Raw genomic sequence first — 18,519 nt, 5'->3', positions numbered from 1 at the left:
TAGCCAGAACCCTTCAGCTTTCAGTCCCAGCAGGAGCACTGGCACAGCCCAGTCACAATCCCCACCTGGGCTGCAGCCAACTCTCAATGCCCTCTGGGGAAGGGTTAAAAACATCCTTGCCCCTACAAATATTTCAGCTTACTGGTATGTAAAAGTCTCTGTCGCCAATTTTCTTCTCAAATAAAATGCACTGAATTTTACCTGAATTCATGACTTAGATTTGGCCTTTCCTATAACTGTCTTTTCCAGGTGAATAAATGCTCCCCTGAACAATAAAACAAGAAAAGATCCCAACAATGGTGATGTATAGGGGGTGCACAAGTACCCCCTGAGATTGGATTCCCTGAAACTGGCCACTGACGATGGTGCCGGCAGAGCCTGTGGGTGGTTGCTGCTTGCCACCCCCCCACCACTGAAGGTGGTCACTGACTGCCGGTCGGAGCTTGCCGTCCCTCCCTCACCCACTGCTAACACCACTGCGGCGGCCTGTGGGCGCTCCCCGCTTGGCCCACCCTTGCTGCTGATGTCAGTGTGGCTGGTTGTGGCCGGTCCTCACTTGCTGCCACCATGTCCCCACTGCCTGCGGGCGGTTGCCGTGTCCCCCCAGCCTCAGAGGCACGAGGCATTCATGGATCCCAGCCTTCACTCTTCCAACTGATGTGAAGCAGCCATGGATTTACATGGAGGTCCCAATTCTCCCAAGGTTGCTCTAGATTTCCATCTCAGCCACAGAGCCTGATTGTCCCTTCCCAGATGCAATTCTCTTGTGCCTGGAGATGTCATTGTCTTTTCTGCTGTCTGTCCAGGTGAGGGGCACTGCATTGTCCTGGATCAGAGCACAGAGATCAAAATGTACTGAGGTGGTGTTGCCTTGGGAGCCATTGTCTTTGTCACCCTGATCATCCTCCTCCTGCTGCTGAAACATAGAGGGACTCATCCCTCCAGCTGTTCACATGACCTCCCAGAGCTTTGGAAGTCCACTTTTTCTCCATTGTACTTCTGCAAGGGGGTTTAGGCACCTTTGAGCTAATTTAATAAGTTTCTCTGGTAATCTGATAGGACACTGATCATCTCATTGATTGCTAATTGCTGTCTTATTCACCAGGAACCAATGCCAGGATCTGACAGTGGCAACATCCAAAGGCATTGATATTAGACCTTGTTGTGACCAATTGGCATGGGTGGATGTAGGATTTTGAAAAAGGGGGTGCAGATGGCATGGCACCTTATCACATACAATACAACATATATTTTCCTCCAGTTAAAATGAAAGTAAAAGCTTTACTAATATGCTAGGGGGCTAATGCTATATATTCAGTTTAAGATCAAAGCAAAAACAAGTATGAGTATTGGAATATATCTATGTGCAAGCAATGACCCTGTTTTCAGGCACAGGGTTGGACTAGATGATCTCTGGAGGTTTCTTCCAGCCTTACTTCTATATGAATGGGCATAAATTTGCTAGAATGTATAAAGTTAAAAAAAAACAAAACACTACAAACTAGACAAAAAAAAATAGTCAAAGGATACTCTATCATTAGTCCCATAGTCATCATCATTAGACACATCTCTTATTAATAAAAAAAATCCAGCCTTCTTGAGTGTCTTGAAAGTGCCTCCAATATTTCGCTGTCAGTCATTTCTGCACCCCAGACAATATGACCACATCTGAATAAAGGCTTCTAGAAAGAGCAACAATCTGCAGGGTTGTGAAATAGAAGGGAGACATTTCCAGGATGGGCTAACAGACAGCTACATTGCAGAAGAAAGGATGATTTGAACTGTGGCGGATCAAGAGGATTAAAAAGGAGAGAGGGTTGTTCATACCTGTGGGGCAGAGAGATTAGCAAGAATCCCCAGGTAGTTGGTTTTAAAGTGTGGGTGGAACAGAAATCCAAGGCAGGTGTTAACTACAGTACACCCTCCCTGGATTTGCTCACCCTTCATTTTCACTGCAGTACAATCACTGAGCAGGAGAGATTGTGTGACACTGTGGTGTGGGCTCCACCTCTCCTGCCCATATCTGGCCTTCAGCCATGCTGACCTTATGCTGTGGCAGATAAAATTCTGGAAAAAATCCTTTTTTCCCTTCCCCGCCTTCATTCTTCCTTCCCTTGCAAAACAAGATGCAGGTCTTTTTGTGGTGGCATGTTGTGAGTAAATAAGTTAAGTGTTGCTGGAGAAAGACAGAGGCCTGCTCAGAGCAGGGCAAGCAAAGAGGGCAATAGGGCCGGTCCAGGGGACATGTGAGGGACAAGATGAGTCTGGCAGTCTCTTTCAGGGGAGAGATGGGTGCCAAATTCCGGGCACCAAATGCTCTTCCAAGGGGTCTACAGTGGGGATTTATCAGGCTTCTGGGCCTTGCTAGTTGTCTTCTCCCTTTCTTTCTGCTCCTTGCATCAGGATGTTTCTAAGCCTTCCCAAGAGACATTAGGTGCTGCCTGCAGCCATGGCTGGGGACTTTGACTGGGCTGTGCCAATGCTTCTGCAGAGACTTAAAGCTGGAAGTTCCTGGCTGGAGGGTCTTGCTGATCTGCTCAGGGTCAGACTGATACCATATTTGAGGTCAAAGAGTGCTACCCTCTAGTCAGATTGATATGGCCATGAGCAGGAGGGAGTGGGGGTTGCCTTCCACTATAGTGGGGCCAGGGGGGCATGGCCTCTGCCTGGGATCTTAAGCATATATTAACAACCTTTTACAGGAGCAGGATGTTGGCTGCTGTAATTCCTCCACTTTCCCTGTGGCAGGTTCCAATGTGATGCCAACTGTTGTGTCAGGGGTGACAGTTGTTTGAGGAAGAGGTTGGATGATGGATTTGTCTGGGATGGTTTGGATGGTGATGATTAGGGACCTGCCAAAATTGCGATTTCGTGATTTTCATAAAAACTGTGATTTCAGGTGGGCTCTGTAAAACAGAGCGGGCTCCCTGACCAAAAATAAATGAATAAATAAAACAACTTAGTGAAAAGAAAGTTGGCTCCATCTGGGAAGCCAGCAGACCTCGTGGCCATTGCCTGCTGGGGGTTGGTGGGTGGGAAGCGGGGCTGATAGGATGGCAAAATGTCCACTACCCCCCTCCTCTCACTGCTGATTGTGGTCCTGCCCCTCTCCACCAATGGATGGTGAGGGGTAGAGCTGCGTGACAGCCAGCCCTCGCAGCCAAATAGTGGAGAGGTGGGGCCACCAGGGCCCCTCGGCTAGAGGTGTGCGCGTGCGGGGGGAACGACCCTCTGTGCTCACCCACAAAAATGGCAGCCAGCCCAGTGATCTGCCTGTGAAATCAGCCAGCAGCCACCTCAAGTTCAGCAGATCCCTAGTGATGATCCTACCTTAGACAAGAGGCTGGACTACATGACCTCAAAGAATCATAGAAAATTTGGGTTGAAAAGGATCTCAGAAGGCCATCTAGTCCAACCCCCTGCTCAAAGCAGGGCCATCCCAACTATATCAACTTCTCTTCTCCAGACTAAACAAGCCCAGTTCCCTCAGCCTCTCTTCACAAGTTGTGTGTCCCAGCCCCTGAACCATTTTCATTGCCCTCTACTGGACTCTCTCATAAATTTCATAGATATTAGGGGCTGGAAGGGACTTTGCAAGATCATCCAGTCCAGCCCCCCTACCACAGGCAGGAAGTCTGCTGGGGTCAAATGATCCCAGCAAGATAAGCATCCAAACGTTTTTTGAATGAGATCAGAGTAGGTGCTTGCACCACCTCTGGGGGGAGTCTGTTCCAGACCCTGGATACTTGGACTATAAAGTTTTTCCTTATTTCCAGTCTAAATCAGCCTTCCAGAAGTTTGTGGCCATTAGACCTTGTTATCCCTTAGGGAGCCCTGGTGAACAACTGTTCTCCCAGATACTGGTGCACACCCCTTTTTTACTTATAGGCTGCCACCAAGTCCCACCCTGAGCCTTCTCTTCTCCAGGCTGAAGAGTCCCATGTCCATCAGCCTCTCCTCATAGGGTTTGTTCTCTTGGCCTTTGATCACATGGATGGCTCTCTTCTGGACTCTCTCAAGCTTATCCCTGTTCCTCCTGAAGTGGGGGGCCCAAAACTGGATGCAGTACTCTAGCTGTGGGCTCACTAAGGCTGAGTAAAGCGGGAGGATGACGTCCCTGGTTTTACTTTGGTAGATGCATACCTGTCTTTGGTTTGCTCTGCTGTCTTCATCATCGGATTGGTGGCTTCATGTTCATCTTGTGGTCAATCAAGACCCCCGAGTCTCTTTTAGTCACGGTGCTAGCGAGCATAGCACTACTGATCCTGTAAGTATGATGTTGGTTTCTCCTCCCAAGGTGAAGCACCAATTTATCCACATCCTTTCTGTAGTGGTGGGCCTAGAACTGGACACAGGACTCCAGATGTGGCTTCACCAGTGGTGAATAGAGGGGAAGAATTACTTCCCGTGACCTGCTGACAACACTTCTACTAGTGCAGCCCTGGATGCCATTAGCCATATTCGCAACCAGGGCACACTGTTGGCTCACACTGCGCTTATTGTTCACCATCACCCCCAGGTCCTTTGCTGCAGAGCTGCTGCTTAGCCAATTGGTCCCCAGCCTGTCCCGGTGCAACCTATAGATCTAAAACCATACTCATTACAAATGTTACTTTTTGACATGATATTCACTGTTTCCAGGACCATGCCAGGCATAGGCAGATCCAGGATTTAGAAAAGTGGGGTGCTGGTAGCATGTCACATGATGACGTATAATAGCTTGTTTAATACGTAGCCCCCAGTTTTGGTGGGGAAAGCTACGTACTGGAGGCAAGCAAATACAGTATCACAAATCTTGTTCCACAGCTCGTTCCACAGCTTCTCTGTTTAGACCTGAGATGAGCAACACCGCAGAAAGAATTGCTTTGGTCACAACATGCTTCACAGCATCTGCCAGGTGCTACATTTAGCCACACGTGTGGTTAGGCAGCTACATGGTCTCATATGTTTATCTTGGTTGAAAAAAATAAATAAATCGAGCAAAGCCAGGATGTGTGGTCAGGGCTTGCAAACTAAGCGAGAGGTGAACGGCAGCAAGAAGCACAAAAGGAAACGAGGCAGCTCTGCTGATGCTTCTAAGAAAGGAAAAGGGTCAGATACTTGTAAGAGTTTTGGTGATGATAGGGTTGTAGTTATGCTAAGTTACAATCAAACTAAGGCACTGCAAAAGATCTTGGGAGTAGCAGGCTTCGTGAACTGCTGGATGGACTGAAAAAAGATGCAGTGATTCAAAGCAAGAAACAGAAACTGAACAAATGGAGGAGGAAAAAGAATTCACTAGCAAAGGAGAGAGAACAGGAGGTCACCCAAGCCTTGCGGGGGACCAGTGCCCGACCCGAGCCCTGTGTGGGAGCCACTGGCAAGGAATGAGCTGCAGGTCCCTGGACTTGGCAAATAGATGAATGGAAAGGGACATCTTGACAGAGAGATACAAATTGGGATGGGACAGGGGTCTCTAGGCTATAAATACAGGGGCCGTGACACTTGGCATCCTGTAGTGATGTAGGGGGTCTCTGTTGCATGTCATACATCACTTTATATTGATCTGGGCAGTTTCTCTGAGCTGGGCTGATGGCAGTACAGACCCACTAGCCCAGGGGAGCTCAACCTTGGGCCTACGGGCTAGATCTGGCCCATGGGGTTCCCCACAGGTCCAGAAATCAGGTGGTGGGGAAGTGGTAGCTCAGTCACGGATCCAGACCCATGGGAAGCCCTGGGCCCTGCGTGCTGGATCTGGTGCCCAAGCCTAGCATGCAAGGCTAGGTGTGGGTGGCTTCGATCCCCCAGGACTCAATCCTGATATGTGGTGGGGAAGTGGGTATAGCCCCTCTTAGTGAGTTGCTGGTGGGACCCCACAGAAAGGCAAGCGATTGTCAATATGGATTCTGTTTGTGTGGTGGTGCTCCAGAGAGATCCAATCAGAAGCTGATTTTGCCCCTTTCTGTACCCATTAGCAGTACAAATTCAAAGGGATTGGAAAAGGCTGGCAGGGGTCTCTTGCCCTCTTCAGCTCCCAAATCGGAGAAGAGAACAGGTCGCAGTTCCACTGCTGGAACAGCTCCACCTGGGACAACAGGAACAAGAACTTATCTGCGCTGGTAGAAGTTGGGACTCTGAGACACAAAGAAATACAGAGATGGGGCTGGGGGGGCACGAGGGGGGTTGCTCCTCGAGCAAGGGGCTCTTTAAAAATGATGTCACCCCACACAGTCAATCCAAGAAGCCAAATGCTTTAAAGGGGCTGTCAGTTTACTGGTGGGTCTCTGGTTAAAGGTCAACATTTTCCCACCCCGCGCCAAACTGAACTGGTTGAGTATCTCAAAGGAGCAGGTTAATGGGGCAGTAATGAAATGACATCACTGGGTGAAGGGTCACCAGGCTAAATTGGCTGAAACGGTTTAAAAAACTGTACTGTTTTCATATTATTATTATGAATAACAATCTAGGTAACATCCAAGACATGACAGATCAAAGTTCACATTAGGGTTTCCAGACAGTCGACCTAATTGGCTGTAGAGGCAGAACCGGTGTGGCTACTGGTTGGCCACTGGATGTTAAAGGTGGGGCAGATACCCCAACTCAAAATCCAACTGGTTCAGAGGCTACAAGGGACACTGTTGGCTAAAGGTCAAGATTCATATAAGAGTATCACCTAGGTAAGCTGATTGGCCAAGTGACTTAGAGAGGCTATAGACCAGCAGAGTTCAAAGGTCAAGGTTCATGTACGTGCGGAGGTCACGTTCCCAAGCCTTTTCCTTGGCCTCTCGGCGCCGTGCCTCCTGTTTCCCAACTGTTACTGCCCGCTCTGCCCTGGGCCTGGGCTCACTGGGCTGGGCCACGGAGCTGGGGTCATTGGCATCGAAGTGTGTGACCTTTGGCTTGAGGTCACTCCGGAAGCCCAAGCCTTTCTGGTCCCTTTTGAGGATTGTCTGAACGGGAAATCTACGGCCAGAGCCCTCAGGCCCCAGCCCAGCCTCGCGGTCCCAACCACCTTTGACCATGAGCTGGAAGCCGACGTTGGTCTCTGGGATGTGGTAGCGGGTCGGGGGCAGTGGGTCGCGGCGGTTGAAGAGGTGGGCAGTCGAGCGCTCATGGAGTTCCACAGTGTCCTCACTGTAGTGCGCCTGGCACACGGCACAGAACTTCCTCTCCGCCGGCGGTCTCCTGAGGAAGGGACCACGGGGTAGATGTCTCAGAGCTCCGAATGAGGGGTGGGGAATGGAGATAGGTGCCTTTCCCCCCTCTCAGGGGTGCTGGCTCCAATCCAGCCCCAAGGCAAGGGGTGGGGAAGGTGGGGAATGGGGTATGTGCCTTTCACCTCCAGGGGACACCAGACCTGATCTAATTCCAGGATGGGGGTCCTGACTGGCTCACAGAGGAGGAAATGGGGCACAGAGCCCTGCCTCATTAGGGGATGCCAGGTCTGATCTAGCCCCACAGCAAGGGAATGGGCTGGCTTAGAGGTTGGGTAATGGGCTTTTTACTGATAGACAAACTTTTTTACTGATGCACCACCTGTTTACTGTCAGTGAAAAAACCTTTTGGGTTTAGCAGCCCTGTGTGACTGCAGCAATGGTTTCACACCACAGGGGTCTCTCTACCAGTGTTCCTTTTAAGTTGTGCGCGCGCACGGCCACACACAATAAAAAATCATGCTGGGCAATAACTTTTTAATGCTACGCACACAGTGGCATACCAACGGGGGGTGGGGCAGTAGGGGGCATGGCTTTGGGCGCCGGCCTGGGGTGGGACACCCAGTTCTGTAGCAAGCGGGCACCGACACTCCCCCTGCTGACACTGCCAGCTTTGCATCTGGTCGCTTGCCAGACACCCCAACCTGGCTACAGGCTGCTGTAGGAGGGGGGAGGGGTGGGCACACTGAGGTAGCCGCACACTCCCAGTCACGATTGCTCACAGATTGCCAAACCTTAGAGGGAACATTGCCCCTTACATCCTGGCACCCCTGACTGCTCCTGTCATGCTGCCCCCTCAATCCCTCCCTCAGCTCTATCCTCACCAGCCCCACTTCCCTCATCCCAGCACAAACCCGCAAAGAATCCCACCTGCAACCCAGCAGCGCTACAGAACAGGAAGGAAGCAGCAGCATGTGGCTAAGGGGAGGGGTCTACAAAATACCAAAAGGTTCACCACAGTGTGCTGTGCTCGCACTTGGACACCAGGTGGTGCTGCTGTGCTCTGTCCACCCTTGCCTCAAGCTCCACTGTCTAACCTCTTTCAGTGAGAGGCTCAGGAAGCAGCCAGTGCTTGCTTGTTTAAGGGATTGCTCAGTTTTATTCACTGACTTCATGGACAAGCATTTAGCTTGGATTTTTACTGCTAAATAGCTTGAATTTAAAGGCTTGGCATGAAAAATCCAGGCTGCTTTTAAATTCAAGTTTCTAGCCTAGATTTTTACTAAATGTCCCTAATTTAAGAACTTGAATTTAAGGACAGTCAGTAAAAATTCAGGGTAAATACATTTGTGTGTAAATTTATGGACAACTGGCAACCCTGGTCATGGGGTTCTTCCATTCCTGGTACCCCCAGCGCTAATCTACCCCCAGATAACAGGATATGGGGCCTCACCTGGGTTCCCTCGTGGGTGGCCGCGCCGTCTCACACTCCCGCAAGACCTCCACCACGTTCTCGTGGCCAGCTTCCTCAGCGAGATCCATGGCATCCCGGCCCTGTGCTTCGCACACCCCCACCCAGGCGGCCCCCCGGCTCAGGAGGTACCGCACAGCCTCTGCCTGCCCGGCGTAGGCCGCACACATCACTGCTGTCCAGTAGAAACCGTCCCGGTAATTGATGTTGCAGCCTTCCTTCTCCAGGAGCCTCCGCAGGCCCCGCAGGTTGCCCTCCTGGGCTGATCTGAGCAGCAGGTTGCCCTTGCGGTCATCCGTCTGGTCTGGTGGCGCAGGGGGAGGAGCTGGAGCTTCACGGCGCCTCCGAGGGGCCCTACGTTTCCGTGGAGGGCTCCTGCCGCCGCCGCTGCCGCTGCCCCCAGGAGCCAGGAGACTCTCATAGAAGCTGCGGGCTTCCTCGCCTGCTCCGGGGTCCTCCCGGCGCTCCCGGGCAGAGGAAACCTGTTTCCGGAGCTGCCCATCTTTCCAGAAGTCTGAATCCTCTCGGGCACGGGTGAAGGCAATGAGCTGGACGCCATGGCTCATGGCTGAGGCCAGGGACGGGGAGCAGGCAGGACGACGAGGGTGTACCACGAGACTTCACCCTATAGGAGGAGACACTTGAAGTCAGCTGGTGAAGTTGAGAGACTAGTTTTGGGGTGGGAAGCAAATGGGAGGGGGAAAGAAACAGACTCCGGGTCCTGACAGGGCCCACAGTGCCCAGGGCAGGGCGGCGAGGCGCTGTGGGCCTCCAGCAGATAAGGGGTGAGGATAAAGGGGGAGATCAGGGTGAGCAGGGCAACAGCACCGGGGCAGAGACGTGCCTGGGGGGGGGGGTGAACGCAGGCTGAGGCGGGACACGGGGCTGCGGGCCAGGGGGATGGGCGTGGGTCTGGGGCAAGGGCTGCAGGTCAGGAGTGAGGGGCACCGGCAGGGCTGGGGGGTCAGAAGCCCCGCCCCGGGGCCTGCCCCCTCCCTAGGCCTTGGCCGGACTCTGGCACCCCCCAGAATCCCCCGCGGCAGCACTCACCATAGAGACACGCGAAGCTTGCGCAGCCCGCCCACCCCACTTCCTGCTCCCGCGGGCCGCGCGCACATACGCAGCACCCGGCGAAAGTGAGGGCGGGTGGGCTGCTGCGCATGCGTAAAAACCTACGGCGGGGCTTATGCGCGCGGTGGTTGGCGAAGGATTTGGAATCTACGCATGCGCGTGCAGAAAGCGGGTGGGAGACGCAGAGCACCGGCGCACTCACTCACGTGACAAGCGAGGAGAAATCGGCGCATGCGGATCAGCAGCACCCCGTTCCCCATGGCAATTAGTACACATGCGCAGTCCTCCCCGCTTCCCTCCCCGCCTGTCTCCCAGCAACGGCCCCCTCCCGCGCGAGGCCGCCGCTTGCCCCGGGCTGCTTAGCCAATCCGGACGAGCGGCCCCCCGGCTTATTTGTATAAAGCCCAGAACCCCCTGCGGTCTGCCAGGTGTCCGCTCTCCAAGCCAGGCGTCTAGGTCCCCGTTTCAGGGGGGCGCTAAGGGCCAGTTGGAAGCAGGACCACTTCTACCCATGGGGCAGGAACGCCAGATTCAAATTCAGAACAAAAAACCATGAACTATCTGAGATCACCCTAGCCTAAAGGAAGGTTGAAACTCTATTTAAAAGCTTGGCTTAATTTGCATATGAACACAAAAAGGGAGTTTAGGAACCATGCTAATGAGCTGGGGCTCGGGCTCGGGCTCATTAACATAAGGGGGGGCCCATGGACAAGAGGGCGGCCATGGAGGCGGCCCGGGGCCTGATCCGGCGCAGCAGCAGCAGCCTGAGAGAAGGTAAAGGGCGGGGCCCGGACCCGGGGTCCCTGGTCCTCAGCTCCCCAACAGGGCCTGCCCGGAGCGTCGGGGGTGAAGCCCCGCCCTTCTGGGATGCCACAGCCCCCCCGGTGGGCCCTGAGGCGCGGTAGCCACGCCCCCTTGGGGAGGCCTCGCTCCTCCTCGCCAGGGAGCGCTGGCGAACCTCAAAATGCCACCCTCCTAGAGCAAAGCCACGCCCCCTTCCAAATAAGCCACGCCCCCAGGGGCCTCGCCTCTGGCCTGGATGCTCCTGCTCTAGGGCCTTTAAGCCACGCCTTCTTCCCCGCAGGCCACGCCCCTCGGCTGCTCTTTTTGAACCTGGTATGCCTCCATCTGCTCCCGGCTCTTTAAATCCAAGCCACGCCTCTCTCCGGAGGCCACGCCCCTTCTTTGTGGCCACGCCCCTCCGTGGCCTTGAGCTAGGCTGCCTTCGGCGGCCCCGGCCCTTTGAAACAAGACCACGCCCCCTTGCTGAGGCCACGCCCTCCACGGGCTCACCTGGACGAGACGAAAACTACAACTCCCCTGATGCTCTGGGGCCGCTCCACGCCCCTTCACGCTCTTTCCCACAATGCACCACGGGCGCAGCTTTCCCGGGCCGTGGAGAGCCTCCAGCCGCCCACGTGACGGGGATCTGCCCGGAAGTTGTTCTCCTCTCCTGGCCTTTAAACCGCCGCGCGGGGGCCGCTGGGAAGTGTAGTCGGAGCCGCGGCGCTGCGCCGCTGCGCCTCTGGCTTACCGCACTACATCTCCCGGCGCGCCGCGGGGCGGGGGGTTTACAGGGGCGCATGCGCAGTGCCCGGCCGACCACAGGGCCTGGGAGCTGAGCGCTGGGCGCTGGGCAGCCCTTGTCGGTGTAGGGGACCCGCTGAGGCCCCGCGGTGAGTGGCGGGGGAGAAACTGGGGGTCCCCACGTGACCAAGGAGTGGGGGCAGGATGGGGGAGGGGAGGGGATGGGGGCCGGGGTAGGAGGCTGGAGCGGGGGTCTGGGTGGGAGTGGAAGGGCTGGAAAGGGCAAAGGTGGGGGTGGGGCTGGAGGTGGGTGTTGGGGGAGGGGCTTGATGCGGGGGGTTTCTTTTCATGCTGGGGAGGGGCAGGGATATGTGCCCCCTCCCCCACTGGAATTTTACCCCCCTCCTCTACACACAAGACAGGTTTGAGTTTGGAGATGTGAGGGGGGGGGTACAGGGATATGGGAGGGGCTGGGAATGACTCTCAGCCTCCCCCCACCACCAGCCATAACTTCTGTCCCTGTTACACCCAGCCCTGCTCCACCCCAGAGCCAGCTGCAGTTCCTGTCCCCATTACCAAGTCCCGTGTGGTCATTCCCAGCTCTCCCGCACTGGTGTGTGGAGGGTGGGGGTGTACGTTCCATGCACTGCCCTTCTTTGCGCCTAGCCAGCCCCAGCTTCTGTCCCTGTTACACTCAGCCTGAATTCCTGGCCCCCACCCCAGAGCCAGCTGCATCTTGGGAGTTTACCTCCGCTGCTGGGTGGGGAGGGGCTGTGCTGGGAGCTGCCTGGGCTAGGGCTTGGGAGACTCCGGGTTGAGACCTGCCGTGCTCGTTACACGACTGGGAAGGGGCTGGTGGGGTTGTGACAGTTTCTTCCCCCGGCAGAGGAAGGGAAGATGAGTAGCTCAGAAGAGGTCTCCTGGATCTCCTGGTTCTGTGGCCTGCGGGGCAACGAGTTCTTCTGCGAGGTGAGTGGGGTGCGGGTGCCTGGGTCCTTTGGATGGGATGTGGGGCCTGGTAGAGTTGGAGCAGGCGGGGCTGGGAATCGAGACACCTGCGTTCTCTCCCAGTTCTTGGAAGGTTGCAGAGGTTGGGAAGTTGGAGTGGGACGTCCGGGTTCTCTGGGAAGTGAAGGGGAAGTGGGAGGTGAGAGCAGGGGGGCTGGGAGCCCCCGCACCTGGGTTCTCTGGGAGGGGATGGAGGGCTGGAAGGGTACAAGCAGCCCGGAAGCCTGGGTCCCAGCCTTGCTTTCCTCTCTCCCTCAGGTGGATGAGGACTACATCCAGGACAAGTTCAACCTGACGGGGCTGAATGAACAGGTCCCCCACTACCGCCAGGCTCTGGACATGATCCTGGATTTGGAGCCAGGTGATGACATGGAGCAGGGGCCTCTGGGAGGCGGGGTGCTTCTGGGGGTCCCCAGGCCTCCTTCAGCCCTCCTGTGCCTCTCCAACTTGGCCCGGTGTCAGGTTGCACACTTGTGCCCTCCCCCTTCACACATACAGAGGTGCCTTTTGGCGTGAAATGTAGCCTAGCTAGGCTCTCCATGAGGCTTCAACTCTGTGTGTCTCACGTGGGGCAGGGCATGGAGTGGGGGCACATATTGCACAAGGGCAGGAGCCAGGCTAGCCTCTGCCTCACGGTGGTGCGAGGGCCAGTGGCAGAGCTCTCGTGCTGCCATGTTTCATGACGCAGGCTTCCCTGCACTGAGCCTCTGCCCCTTGCCCGACGTGTAGCTTGCTTCTCCCTCTCCTTGCGCAAGCACGTGCCATGCTCTCATGAACACCAGTAGCCTGGAGCCCGGGGAGCTGCTGTGTGTGCTTTGGTGCCAGAAGGACATGGTCCTCCCACACTACCTTGCACAAGGTGGTGGGGAATTCTGGGCCTGGGGTACGATGCTCGGGCCTCGCACAAGGGAGTCATGGGACACATTAGTGAAGGAAACACCGTGGGGAAACTTAGGGGTTTTTCACCCGGGGTGGGGGCTGAGAACCTGTGCATGCGCACGTACGTGTCCTTGCACAAGGGTCTGAGGGGCACAGGCCTCACCTGGCACCTGCTGCATTAGGCCCAACCATGGGCAGCTCTGTTAGCCTGGAATCTGTTACCCTGGGTTGCCCTGTTAGCCTCACCTGCTTGGGGGCAACCCTGTTGGCAACCCTCATGGCACTTTTTTCCTTCCCGCCACACCCAGATGAAGAGCTAGAGGACAACCCCAACCAGAGTGACCTCATCGAGCAGGCGGCTGAGATGCTCTACGGCCTGATCCATGCCCGCTACATCCTCACCAACCGTGGCATCGCCCAGATGGTGAGCTGGCTCTGCCCCCACTCCCCAGCCAGCTGGCACCCCCTGGAGGGCATCAGCTACCTCCTCTCCCTGCTTCACATCTCTCAGCTCTTCTATTCTTCCCCAGCTCGAGAAGTACCAGCAGGGTGACTTTGGCTACTGCCCCCGTGTCTACTGTGAGAACCAGCCCATGCTGCCCATTGGTAGGTGCAGGGGGTAGGGGGAGCTGGGAACCTGGAAGCCTGGGTTCCTTGGAAGTGGGGGAGGGGAGAGGCTGTGGGTATTGGAGCAGATGGGAGTGGGAGCCTGGACACCTGAGTTCTGTAGAAAGGGAGTGTGGCTGGTGGGCTACAAACTGGGCTGGGAGCCTGGATGCCTGGGTTCTGTAGGACAGGAGGGGAAAGTCAGGGCTGAGAGCTTTGGGGGGGGGTGGGTTCTGTGGTTGGGGAGTCAGGATTGGGAGGTTAGAGCTGGGGGACTGGGAGCCTGGGTTCTCCAGGTGTTGGAGTGGGGTAAGGGCTGGGAACCTGGACACCTGGTTTCTCTCTGACTCCCTTTCTTCTCCCTGCCCCCTTCCAGGGCTGTCAGACATCCCTGGCGAGGCCATGGTGAAGCTCTACTGCCCCAAGTGCATGGATGTCTACACACCAAAGTCCTCACGCCACCATCACACGGATGGTGCCTACTTTGGCACTGGCTTCCCCCACATGCTCTTCATGGTGCACCCCGAGTACCGGCCCAAGCGGCCGGCTAATCAGTTCGTGCCTAGGTGAGCTGCTCCTGCCCACTCCCGTTGGCTGCTCTGGCTGGAGCCACACCCCCTCGGGGCCTAGGCCCTGCCAATCCTGGTCCAGGTGTTCTGGGATTGACAGAGTCTCTTGCAAGTGGATTTGGCTCCTGGCCATAGGGCAGGTCTAACCCTGGGGCAGTTTTAGCCATAGGGCAAGTCCTGTTCCACTGGGAATCTGGCTCTGAGCTTTCTCCCCTGCCTGGGGGGGATCCGGCTCCAGGGGCCTTCCTTTCTGCCTCCAGCTGGAGCTGTCACCAGACTCCATTCTTGGGGGCACTGGCCAATCCGCCTCCGTTTTCTCTCCCTTTCTCTTCCACCAAGGACCCATTACAGCCTCCCAGGGAGCCCAGATCTGGCTTGTGAGGGAGCTGCTGGAAGGGGTGGGGAGCTTGACCACCAGGCCTTTCCCCTTCTGAGTAACTTTTTTGTCTCCTAGGCTGTACGGCTTCAAGATCCACCCCATGGCTTACCAGCTGCAGCTGCAGGCTGCTAGCAACTTCAAGAGCCCTGTCAAGACCATTCGCTGAGTCTCCACCTGGACGCCTGGGGTCCCTTACTTCCTCCCCTCCCCAGTATTTCATCTTGGATCAGGGTCACCGGTTTGATTTCGTTTCTCTTTCCCGGGGTCACCCCCACCCCTGGAGCCTGGCCACCTGCCTTCCTTTTCCCTTCCCTGAGAGCCTGACTCCTTTTATTAGTTCGTCAGTTAAATTAACTCACATGTGCAGAAAAGAAAAATTAAATCTCACTCTGTGATGTTGGCGGGTTGTGGATTTGAGGTTTGGTGAATTTTTTTTCCCCTCCCCCTTTTTAAAAATAAAATCAGTTTAACTGATGCAAAAGAGTCGCTGCTGGGCTCTTGGAGCATGTGGCTGCCTCTGTTCTCTTGAAGGGATGAGGAGGGAGTGGAGACTTGTTGGGAGTTTTGGAGCAAGGATGACTGGGAGTCCGGAATCCTGGATTCTTTCCCAGCCCCAGGAAGGGAGTAGGACATGTTACTTTTAACTGATTAACTGCATGATAAATTTAGACAGGCTACACAGACAAAGTAATGGTTCTGCCACAAAAATGGCCATCAGCCACAAAATTGACTAATCTAGCACGTGACTGTTGCTTGAAAAACACAGCCCATTTTTGTAGCTGCTTTTTAACAAGCTTTAATTTAATTTGAATGTGTGGTATGTCTCAGGAGAGTTATGACTACCTCTCAATCTGCCCAGAGCTTGGCTCTGTTTGCCTATAGCCAGGGATGGATCTAAGGGGTATGCACTGGTGCAACTGCCCCCCACTCCCCTTTGTTTCCTGCTCTACCCAAAGTTTATAACCCATTGGCTGGGAGAAGCAATGGCATTTCTGTTCAATTGAATTCTCGGCTCTTAAAAATCTCATAAAAATCCTAAAAAAATGGGGCTGGAAGGGACCTTCCAAAGTCGCATCTGGTCCAACCCCCTGCCTGAGGCAGGGTCAGCCCCGTCCAAACCAGCCCAGACAAATCTATTATCTAACGTCTTCATCATATGACTGTCAACCCTGACACAACACAAGACATTACACCCAAACCTGCAACAGGGGAAGTAGGGGGACTGCGGTGGCCAATGTCCTGCTTCTATAAAAGGATAATAGATGAGAATTTGTCTGGGATGTTTGGGACCAGGCTGATCCTGCCGCAGGCTGGGGTTGGGCTAGAGGTGACTTCTGAAGGTCCCTTAGCCTCCAGCTATAAGTCCTAGCAGGAGCATTGGCACAGCCTAGTCAGGATCCCCAGCAGTGGTTGCAGTCAACACCCAACGGCTCTAAGGAAGCCAGAAAAATACCTCCTGACATCCATAGCAGCAAGAGCAGAGAGAAAATTGCTTCCTGGTCCCATGGGATAACCAGCAAAGCTCAGAAAGATCCTTCAGGCTTTGCTTCCACCCTCACAGGATTCGTTCCAATCAGTTATAACCCTTTAGTCTCTGGGCCCTTTTCCTAAAACCTGATTAATCCCAGCCCTCCTTCTGGCCTACTTGGGGACTGGCCAGGATGAAGACACCCAAGCTGATGATTCCTGTCTTTCTGGGTTCGTCCTTTGCTGTGGGGCCTTTCCCTTGTATCGCTGTCAGGGTTGGGCCTCCATATCTGTGGTGATCCCTCTTCAAAGGCTCTTCCCCCTTCTTTCTCATAGGGCCTAAAGGTGGCTCTGTGACAGCATGGCTTCTGATGATACAGAGGTAGCTATGTGTGTGACATGGGGATGGGCTATGGCTAAGCATGTACATGGGCAGATTGGAGAATGGGGAAGTGTCGGGGTGGGGGGGGAGGAGGGGAGCAGATGGTGAAGCCCAATGTCACATATGACAAAACATCTTTCTCAGGTAAAGAGTAACTTGAACCTTATCATCCCATCCAAGGCTCTGTCTGCCCAGGTCTTAAAAACCAGCAAGGATGGAGAGTCCATCGCCTCTCTGGCTAACCTGTTCCAGGGTGTGTGGACAGAAGTGCAGCTCCCAGCTGTAACTCAGAAGGATTTTTGCACAGTAGTCTGAGTTGCAACCTTTCCCCAGATCAAACAGAAGTTCACTGCTGGTTCCAGGGGAGAGGGGAATCCAGCTGCAGGCTGGGAGCCTGCAACCAGTTTCCCACAGCAATGGCAAGGCTGTCTGCCAGTGCTGCTGTTTTCAGATGGGGAGGGGGGAAAGGCAGTGGAGGGAGCTCATTCTTGTGGCGCTTTGTTGTTGAAGGGTAGGGTGGGTTAATTGGAGCCCCCTCACATTGGGGAGGGGAGGCTGAAATACACCTACCCCACCCTCAGTGGGGCTGAAAAGCTCCCAGACTTAACTCCCCCTGCTTCCTTTCCCCCCTCCCAGGCTGAAAAGGCAGCAGGCTGGGGCCTCCCAGACAAGTTACAAAAGACACTACATTTTGTAACATCTTTGCATGAGATGTCAAGTGATGAGAGATCAGATTTTCACCCAATAGTCCATTCTGGAAGCTGCTTGCAGCTGTGCACTTGTTTTGTCAGAGCTATAGCTTTCTGTGGCTAGCCCAAGCGAAAACTGTCACTTCTGTCTGCACCTCCAGTGTTATACTACCTTCCTAGTGAGAGAGATTTTCCTAATATCCAATCTAAATTCCCCTTGCTGCAACTGGAGCCCATTGCTCCTTGTCCTGTCATCTGTCACCACTGAGAACAGCCCGGCTCAAAGCAGGACTATATCGTCATCTCTTCTCCAGACTCAATAAACCCAGTTCCCTTAGCTTCTCACAAGTCATGTCCCTCAGCCAACTCACCATTGTTGCCCTCTGCTGGACTCTTTTCAACTTGTCCACATCCTTTCTGTAACAGGGGCCCCAAAACTAGACATAATACTCCAGATGCGGCCTCACCAGTGCTGAATAGAGAGGAATAGTTGCTTCCTTCGATCTGCTGGCAACGCTCCTACCAATGCCGCCTAGTATGCCCTTAGCCTTCTTGGCAACAAGGGCACACTGCTGGCTCATATTCAGCTTCTTGTTCACTGTAACCCCCAGGTCCTTTTCTGCAGAGCTGTTGCTCAGCCAGTCTGCCCCTAGCATGTGCCAGTGCATGGGATTCTTCCATCCCATCGAACCATAGGTCTGTCATGCCCAATCTCCTGTGTCACACAGAGGCACAGAGTGGATGCTGAAAGGGAGACTGAACTGGTTGTACCTTACAGAGACCATTTGAAGGTGAAAAAAGGAGGTTATGTCAATGCAAATGAAGGAGAGGAGGTGCAGTAGGTGGTTGACCTGGCTAAACCATGACCTCTTTCATGAACTGTGTGGCTGGGTGGGGGTGAATAATGAAATCTCTCTCCCTGGGACTCACCTGCCACGCTTTGGAACGATGGCAGAATAAGAAGTAAATTCCCCGAAGAGAGAGGGTATATTAAATCACTCCAGAAGCAGGATAAAAGAAAATTGGTTTATTAGTAGCTTCCCAGCCAGTTGTGGAGCACCCTGGCTGTTCTCACAGCTCGCGGTCTCCCTTTCCTCCATCGCTGTGCAGCCCTCCCGCAAGTCAGTCGGCTCCACTCCAGTCCCACTCTCTTTTCTCTTTCCTGCGGTGCCAGCGGATCCTTTCTCCGTGGGACCTTCTCTCAGTAAGTTTCTCCTCTCTTCCCCACCTCCTTACTTCACCAATTGCCGTGGTTTCCTACACCCCGTCCGCCAGTCTTATCAGCAAGCTGCTCTGGCACTGGGTCTGCTGCTCTGGGGATCCCTGCTGAATCTCTCC

The 18,519-nt window shown here is 54.5% G+C and overlaps 2 protein-coding genes across 4 annotated transcripts; one reads left to right on the top strand and one right to left on the bottom strand.

Annotated features, from left to right (window-relative positions):
- Positions 1-6,228: 6,228 nt before the first annotated feature.
- On the bottom strand, positions 6,229-11,064 carry GPANK1 (G-patch domain and ankyrin repeats 1). Of its 3 annotated transcripts, none has more exons than XM_014595697.3 (3): positions 10,969-11,064; positions 8,587-9,229; positions 6,229-7,164 (listed from the first exon to the last, which is right to left on the bottom strand). In XM_014595697.3, exons 2-3 carry the CDS (start codon positions 9,168-9,170, stop codon positions 6,705-6,707), a joined length of 1,044 nt encoding a protein of 347 aa, XP_014451183.2. In that variant the 5' UTR covers positions 9,171-9,229; positions 10,969-11,064; the 3' UTR covers positions 6,229-6,704. The 3 variants fall into 3 exon arrangements, with proteins under 3 accessions (XP_014451183.2, XP_059570333.1, XP_006257904.3); XM_059714350.1 differs by lacking the exon at positions 10,969-11,064 and adding an exon at positions 9,882-9,913; XM_006257842.4 differs by lacking the exon at positions 10,969-11,064 and adding an exon at positions 9,655-9,834.
- A 179-nt stretch (positions 11,065-11,243) lies between these two features.
- CSNK2B (casein kinase 2 beta) lies at positions 11,244-15,117 on the top strand. Its single transcript, XM_006257843.4, has 7 exons — positions 11,244-11,351; positions 12,089-12,171; positions 12,469-12,571; positions 13,398-13,513; positions 13,620-13,695; positions 14,072-14,261; positions 14,719-15,117. Exons 2-7 carry the CDS (start codon positions 12,100-12,102, stop codon positions 14,807-14,809), a joined length of 648 nt encoding a protein of 215 aa, XP_006257905.1. The 5' UTR covers positions 11,244-11,351; positions 12,089-12,099; the 3' UTR covers positions 14,810-15,117.
- Positions 15,118-18,519: the final 3,402 nt, after the last annotated feature.

The sequence above is a fragment of the Alligator mississippiensis genome, chromosome 11 (genome assembly GCF_030867095.1).
Source record: "Alligator mississippiensis isolate rAllMis1 chromosome 11, rAllMis1, whole genome shotgun sequence".
In the NCBI taxonomy this organism is placed as follows: Eukaryota; Metazoa; Chordata; order Crocodylia; family Alligatoridae; genus Alligator; species Alligator mississippiensis.
The sequence above is the reverse complement of the archived record's forward strand: the minus strand, read 5'-3'. Positions and strand labels throughout refer to the sequence as shown.

Excerpts from the sequence above, each read along its gene's own strand:
- GPANK1 (XM_014595697.3), bottom strand. The coding sequence starts at position 9,170 with ATGAGCCATGGCGTCCAGCTCATTGCCTTCACCCGTGCCCGAGAGGAT. Across the intron at positions 7,165-8,586 it reads CCACCCACGAGGGAACCCAG|GAGACCGCCGGCGGAGAGGA; the intron begins GTGAGGCCCCAT and ends TCCCTTCCTCAG.
- CSNK2B (XM_006257843.4), top strand. The coding sequence starts at position 12,100 with ATGAGTAGCTCAGAAGAGGTCTCCTGGATCTCCTGGTTCTGTGGCCTG. Across the intron at positions 12,172-12,468 it reads GCAACGAGTTCTTCTGCGAG|GTGGATGAGGACTACATCCA; the intron begins GTGAGTGGGGTG and ends TCTCTCCCTCAG. Across the intron at positions 14,262-14,718 it reads GCTAATCAGTTCGTGCCTAG|GCTGTACGGCTTCAAGATCC; the intron begins GTGAGCTGCTCC and ends TTTGTCTCCTAG.